Source organism: Telmatherina bonti (genome assembly GCF_933228915.1).
Source record: "Telmatherina bonti genome assembly, chromosome: 13".
NCBI classification, from domain to species: domain Eukaryota; kingdom Metazoa; phylum Chordata; class Actinopteri; order Atheriniformes; family Telmatherinidae; genus Telmatherina; species Telmatherina bonti.
The window spans coordinates 928,677-936,517 of NC_136611.1; the positions used below are offsets into that span (position 1 = coordinate 928,677).

The window sequence follows — 7,841 nt, forward strand, 5'->3', positions numbered from 1 at the left end:
GAAACCGGAAGAAACCGGTAGAAACAGGTAGAAACAGGTGGAATCAGGTGGAAACGGGTAGAAACCGGTGGAATCAGGTGGAAACGGGTAGAAACCGGTGGAAACCGGTGAAATCAGGTGGAAACCAGAAGAAACAGGTAGAAACAGGTGGAAACCGGTAGAAACCGGTGGAATCAGGTGGGATCAGGTGGAAACCGGTGGAATCAGGTGGAAACCGGAAGAAACCGGTAGATACAGGTGGAATATGGTGGAATCAGGGGGAAACAGGTAAAAACCGATGGAATCAGGTGGAAAAACGGTGGAATCAGGTGGAAACAGGTGTAATCATGTAGAATCAGGTCGAAACAGGTAGAAATAGGTGGAATCCGGTGGAATCAGGTAGAAACAGGTGGAAACCGGTGGAAACCGGAATTTTTCACCCCCTGGAAACCTGACGGCGACGTGATGTGTCCTGGAAACGTGACAGCGTTTTGACATCTTGGTTCTGGCCTCGTACGAGTTCGGCTACCCGGCTTAGAATCTCAGTTCTGTTCTGCAGTTTTCCACATTTTTACAACCAAATGAACCAATGGGATGAGTTTCTGATCAAACACAGAACAGATGGAGATGTTTTGCTTTGTTTATCCTATTGGAGACTCCGATTGGGGACTCGGTCCGATTGGAGACTCGGTCCGTTTGGGGACTCTGTCCAGTGGAAACTCTGTCCTATTGGAGACTCAGTCCTATTGGAGACTCGGTCCCTTTGGAAACTCGGTCCAATTGGGACTCGGTCCTATTGGAGACTCGGTCCTATTGGAGACTCGGTCCGATTGGGGACTCGGTCCGATTGGAGACTCGGTCCGATTGGAGACTCGGTTCGATTGGAGACTCGGTCCGGTTGGGGATTCGGTCCGATTGCCGATTTGGTCCGATTGCCGATTCGGTCCGATTGCCGATTCGGTCCAGCTGTAGGGGTGTATCCATGCGGACCGTGTTCACGCTGGATTTTGGTCAAACCAGCCAAACCATTAGAATAATATATCCCCATTCCCACCAGAGGTGGCGCTGCACTAGTATTTAGAAGAAGAGAGGACAAGACCGGTGTGAAGAAGAAAACTCTGTTTCCTCCACCTGCCAGTTAAACATGGAGACCAAACTATGGCTGTTTTGGGTTTTTATTGTGTCTTATGCAAGTATACTGCAGAAATCCACTGCAACAATGGACGCAGTATGAACACCAGACGAGGCAGAGGACCCTTAACGCCATCGCTATGGATTTACCCACAATGCAACGCTACGCCACATGCAGGAAGGGACTGGGTTTGTAGTCTCCTTCCTGTATCTGGTCCGCTTGAAAGGGGCTGAGACCTGCGTTTGTAGGCGGACCGAGTCCGGTTCTGTGGTCCGGATCAGGATTTGTTTGGCGCGTTCACATCTCCCCAAACGAAGCGACTTTCCGACAAACGGATCCGGATCAGAACCGCTGACGTGTCCTCAGTTAAAAGTCTTTCAGCGTCTAAACTGGTGCTTTGTCTCTGCAGGGGGTCATCGACTACATCTTCTTCTCCAGGACTCATCTGAGTGTTCTGGGGGTCCTGGGACCGCTGGAGAGCCAGTGGCTTGTCGACAACAACATCACAGGGTGCCCCCACCCACACATCCCCTCAGACCACTTCTCCCTGCTGGCCCAGCTGGAGTTCCAGCCTCCCCTGTCCCAGCCGCCCAACGGGCTGCACCTGCCGGTCCACAGGTAGTCCAGCCCAACGACCTGCAGGCTTTTCAACACTGCCCCCCCTCCAGCTTTCTACTGGACCGTTTACCAGCCACCTGACCCCTCCCGACCCAACAGGAGTGAAGTATTTGCCCTGTTTGTTGCCCCTTTTCCCCCCTTTTAGAAAGCTTGATGCCAAATGTTGAACTTCGTGGGTCTTCATGGCGGCGCCAGCGTCAAACTGAAGCCGTCAGCCGTTTTAACAGAAACAATATGAAATAAATATTTTAAGAGTAGAAGTTGCTGCTTTACTGCCTTTAAGAAAACACTAAAACAAAGCAGTCGAGGACTCCAAAACAATGTTTCAGGTTTTCAGGTGACATTCATGCTTTTAAAGTGATATTCCAAATGTGAGCGGTAGAATATGAAAGGTCCCAGATCCCGATTATCCAGCAGGCTTTCAGACGGACAGCCTCTTCTGCCTTGTAAAACTCCTCCTGCAGGATCCTGGAGTCAAACTACAGAGGAAACCTCACACCTGAGGCTAAATTAACTTAAAGCACTTAATACTAAACAAAATCTATGTCAGAACACTCCCTGCCCGGTATCTGATAAGATACCACATAATAGCATAACACCCAAACCACGTCACAATAACCCTTCAGTCATTGTTCTTTAGAAGCATAAGAACTTCTGTTACAGGCCTGAGATATTTCTTGGCCACTCCATCCTTGACCACTTTAATCTCAATCTTGCGAACTTTCCCATCGCCGCCGGGTGTTTGTCATGAGAGCCATGGACCAGTCATTCCGGGATGTGCGATCATTTCTCAGTAAGACGACATCCCCCTTTACGATGTTGGGACTTGACTCTTGCCATTTATGACGAAGTTGTAGTGTCTGTAGGTATTCACACTTCCAACGATTCCAGAATTGGTCGGCCAATCTTTGAACTTGACGCCACTGTTGCTGATACAGGTCCTTCTCTGTGAACTTCCCTGTTTCAGTTTCATGAATCCCATCCAGTTCAACTTCATGCATTTAAATAGACGTCATTATGTTCCGATTAGAACCTGAAATGTCCTGCAGTCATTTTCTCCAGAAAGTCAGCAGAGGAAGCCGGAGAACTAGGAGAACCCATGCATACACGTGGAGCACATGCCAACTCCACACAGAAAGGTCTCCTGCATCGGTTATGTACAGAATTTATCCGTCGCCACCAGGGGGCAGTGTACATAGAGAAAGGAGAAACCCAGAGAAGAAGAAGAGGAACAGAAAGGTGAGAAACCATTAAATAAAAACACAAGAAGACAAAGCTGGGAACAGCAAAAACATTTGTGGGTTTTTTTCTTCTGGTGTTTTTGGACAGTTGTGTTCTAGCAGTGTTTTCCGGCCGCTGTCAAAACTCAGCACTGCCCTCTAGTGGATGATGACTTAGCAACCGCGGCAACGGGGACATTTGGCAACGCCCTCGTTTTCATACGTCACGGAGCAGACATGCACATTGAATAGTCCACAAGACTCGGTAGGTTCTTCTGCTACGCGTTGGCTTCACGCTGCGCTACTCAAACCTCACCAGAGGTGGCGCAGCAGCAGGAGTTACTGAAGTAGAAGATGAGGAAGATTGAAACTGCCTCATCTTTTGGTCAGGGCAGGACTGTGTCTGTTTTTCCTGGAGCTGAATCCGATCGCGGCGGTCTGCGGAGGCCATATCTCCATCAGAGCTTTACTCCAACGGGAGCGTGCGGTGCTCCTCCCACGCTAACCTACGCTCTGGTGGCGTGTAGCCACAGCATCCAGTCTGTTTCCTCTAGTTGCTTCAGTTGAACGTTGGCAGGTCTGTCTGAAAGACCCATCGACCTGTTTTGATGAGTAATACTGTAAATATAGAGGCTGGATTCGCTGACAGCTTCAGATCAGATCAAACGTTTCAGCAGCATGAAGCGTCTGGCCAGATTTGGCAGGCTGGCCGGCAACTCGTTACATCCATCTGTGGGAGCATTTTCAGGCTGATACTTCACTCCTGAACTAATCTCACAGGGTTTTCTGGTTTTTCTACGACGGGACGTCTTTCCTGTCTGACAGAAATGTACCGTTCTCCTGATGACGATGTTTTTTCACACAAATCAAAGATGTTTTGGTGCTCTCTGTTCTGTTTTATTCTTTTCTTTCCTTTGTGCGGTGCACGAACGTGTTGCATGTGAACCCCGCCTCCAGCCGCCTCTGGTGCACCTGCAGAGACCAGATGTCTGTCCACAATGGACGTTTTCTGTCTCTGACGTCTTTGTACTCCATCAGTAACCGTTTTTGAGGAAAACAACTCATAAATGTTTTAGGTTTAAAGCCGTTTGTCCTGTTGTTTTTTTCTTCTGCATTATGTTCATATCCATGCTTGGCCTCGTCGTTCACACTGTCCAGTGTCAGGCTGTCACCACCTGTCAGCAGGTGACTTGTTGAGTTTGGCCCCTGCAGTGCGTTCGCTTTTCCTACAAACAACATGCCTGGTTTGCAGTTTCTCCAACAGCAGCACATCCTTCTGAAAGGTCATCATGATGACTGTCATCCTTCGCCTCACGCTGGTTTCTTTTCCATCCTACATCCTCAAACTCCATGCATGTTTCCGTTCATCATCTCCGAATGTCAAACTGTTTATGCATGTTTATTATTTGATCCTAGTTTAGACTGAGGTTGCAGACAGAGGTCCTCGGTGGGTGGTGGCCGCTACGACCTCCTGTCAACCCAGAAGCTTCTTGGCTTGTAAAGATGCTGCATAACGAACAGATTTAAAAAGAAAACACACCAGAACATAAAAGATGATGCACACTTTTACTTTTATATAATCAAAAATAAAGAAACCCAAAAGGCCTTTACACAACAGGACCGCTGCGAATAAACATGAAAATGCAAATATTTCAGGTAAAATATGGTAATTTTTGTCTGCACACCAAGTACAATGTGAAAATTATTCTGATGCTGCAGAAGAAAAGCGACGCCGGCTTCATCATATTCTAGAAAAGATAGACCTAGTTTAGTCAGGGCCTGGACCACGACGGCTTCAGGACAGATATACCTCAGACGATCTGCTTCAGCAGCTAGACAATACCTGTGTTTCCATCACCACGAGAATTACACACCTAGACACGTGGCTACCTAGACACCTGGCTATCTGGAAACCTGGCTATCTAGACACCTGGCTATCTGGACACGTAACTGTCTGGACACCTGGCTATCTGGAAACCTGGCTATCTAGACACCTGGCTATCTGGACACGTAACTGTCTGGACACCTGGCTATCTGGACATCGGGCTATCTAGACACCTAACTATGTGGACACCTGGCTACCTAGACACCTAACTATGTGGGCACCTAACTATGTGGACACCTGGCTATCTACACAACTGGCTACTTAGATACATGGCAACCTAGACACCTGGCAACCTAGACACCTGGCAACCTAGACACCTGGCTACCTAGACACCTAACTATGTGGACACCTGGCTACCTAGACACCTGGCTATCGAGACACCTGGCAACCTAGACACCCGGCTACCTAGAAACCCAACTATCTGGACACCTGGCTACCTGGACACCTGGCTACCTAGACACGTGGCTACCTAGACACCTGGCAACCTAGACACCTGGCTTCCTAGACACCCAACTATCTGGACACCTGGCTACCTGGACACCTGGCTACCTGAACACCTGGCTACCTAGATACCTTCCTACCTAGACACCTAACTATCTGGACACCTGGCTACCTGGACATATGGCTATCTAGACACCTGGCTATATAGAAACCTAACTATCTGGACACCTGGCTATCTGGACACCTGGCTACCTAGACACCGAACTATCTGGACACCTGGCAACCTAGACACATGGCTACCTAGACACCCAACTATCTGGACGCCTGGCTATCTGGACACCTAACTACCTAGACACCTGGCTACCTAGATACCTAGCTACCTAAACACCCAACTATCTGGACACCTGGCTATCTGGACACCTAACTACCTAGACACCTGGCTACCTATACACCTAACTATCTGGACATCTGGCTACCTAGACACCGGGCTACCTGGACACCTGGCTACCTAGACACCAAACTATCTGGACACCTGACAACATAGACACCCAACTATCTGGACACCCAACTATCTGGACACCCAACTATCTGGACACCCGGCTATCTGGACACCTGGCTACCTAGACACCTAACTATCTGGACACCGGGCTACCTAGACACATTGCTACCTAGACACCGGGCTACCTGGACACCTGGCTACCTAGACACCTGGCAACCTTGACACTCAACTATCTGGACACCGGGCTACCTAGACACATGGCTACCTAGACACCGGGCTAAGATGCATCCAGATCTTTGACACAACTCGGGTCTGAATAAGCTGCGTGCGCTTACGCCCAAGACAAGGCGGTTTGATAAAATCTAAATAAAATGATACAATTTTGCTCATAATTATGCAAAGAGACAACTGTTGGGATGGGACGAGAACAAAAAAAACAAAACAACCTAGAATAGAATAGAACAGAAGAGAACAGAATAGAATCTCCACTCTGCAGCTGCGTGGTGAAGCCCAGCAGCACTCTACCAGGAGTTTAACCGTCGGCTCCAGTTTGTCCGACTTGGACGGCGGTTTCGTTTGCCTGATGGATGAGCGGTTTCATTCCGTTCGAATGAAACCGCTCCGTTGAGGTTTCGTTTTTCATAGAAGAGCCAAGTTTGGTTTCTAAAACAGGATCGACTTTCACACAGCATGAATACAGACTTCTGTTTGTGGGACTTCCTGCCAGGATTTGGAGCAAACATCCTCAGCAGCACTTGCATCATCTCTCCCCACCCAACCAGACCCCCCCCCCCAAGGCAATAAAACGGCATTTTCAAGGAGCTTTGTTGTCTGTTCTTTATTTCTTTATAACAAAACTGACTTGATTCACATTTCAGAGTCGAATCTGGTTTCATTTCACAGATGTTCCAAATAAAACTTCAGGTGTTCAAACAGCATAAAGCGATGAAGTTTTCAGATGGTTTTCTCATAAAAGGCCTGTAATTGCTGCATATGGGGTTTGTTGCAGCCGTGATCAGGAGACAGTGGAAGCAGTGGGCAGTGGGGGGGTGGAGTAGACGTCCTGCCTGCAAGAGAAAAATCTGGTTTTAGCTGCTGTAACTAAAAGACCATAAAACAGCAGTTTATTGTGCGGATCAGGGATGAAAACGCAGTGATATTTCTATTAAAATGCAATTATATAATATTACCATCATCACTTTAACCGATGGTGAACACAAGATGAAGCCCCCCTTACGCCACAGCCCCTCCTTTGGACACAACAACATACATGTGAATACACACCGTCATGGCCGGTGGCGGCAGAAACTTTCTGATTATAATAATGTGGTTTTTGAACTTTTTATTGGATTATTCGTACAGAGCCCATCAGGTGACATCAGGAGAAAATCTGAATCATTTGCCACGTGTAAAACACATGTAGCTTCAATCATTTTGATTTATTTCCACTTCATCTCAACAGTGGGATGAATTCTACCAGCGTACCTTAGCTGAAAGGTACACCTGACTAGTTTACTACAGGAGCACGAACGGAGACAGCAGGACACCACCAAGCCCGCAGGAGGGCCGAGAACTAGGGTTAGGGTCTGACATCCGTCCCACTTTTCTCCAGATTCATGCCAGCAAGGACAGAAGAGCCTGGAAGTGGATCTTCAGCAGGACTTTCTTCTCTTCTGACGGCCATCCTGTAAATGACCCGCTTTACTTCCTGTGTTGCTGCTGTTTGGATGTTTTGTTCTGCTTTAATGTTAAAGTTGGAAGCAGAAACAATTAACAGCTGTTAACGCAGGGCCACGGTTTATTTAGCTCCTTCCTGCACGCCAGACGCTGTCAGACGGACTCCGTTCATTCAAACCAAATCCAGACAAACCAGAAGTTTCTGAGACCTTCTGCATCACTCTGATAAAAAGCTTTCCTGGAAAACCTGCTGTATACAAGCTGATACTTTTCTTCTTCCCCCTGGTGGACACTGGTGGTACTGCAATAACAATAAACTGGACATATATGCTACATATTTGTATTTTATTGCGGTTTAGCAAAGGGACAAAAAAAATATACAATAACCTT

General features: G+C 47.7%; 1 protein-coding gene across 1 annotated transcript in view; it reads left to right on the forward strand.

Moving 5' to 3' along the window:
- Positions 1–4,011, forward strand: part of cnot6l (CCR4-NOT transcription complex, subunit 6-like) — a 35,784-nt gene extending 31,773 nt beyond the window's left edge. Inside the window, exon 12 of the mRNA XM_079252124.1 lies at positions 1,521–4,011. Within this exon, the coding sequence (XP_079108250.1) occupies positions 1,521–1,733 (213 nt within the window). The 3' untranslated portion in view covers positions 1,734–4,011. The remainder of the gene's footprint in view (positions 1–1,520) is intronic.
- Positions 4,012–7,841: the final 3,830 nt, after the last annotated feature.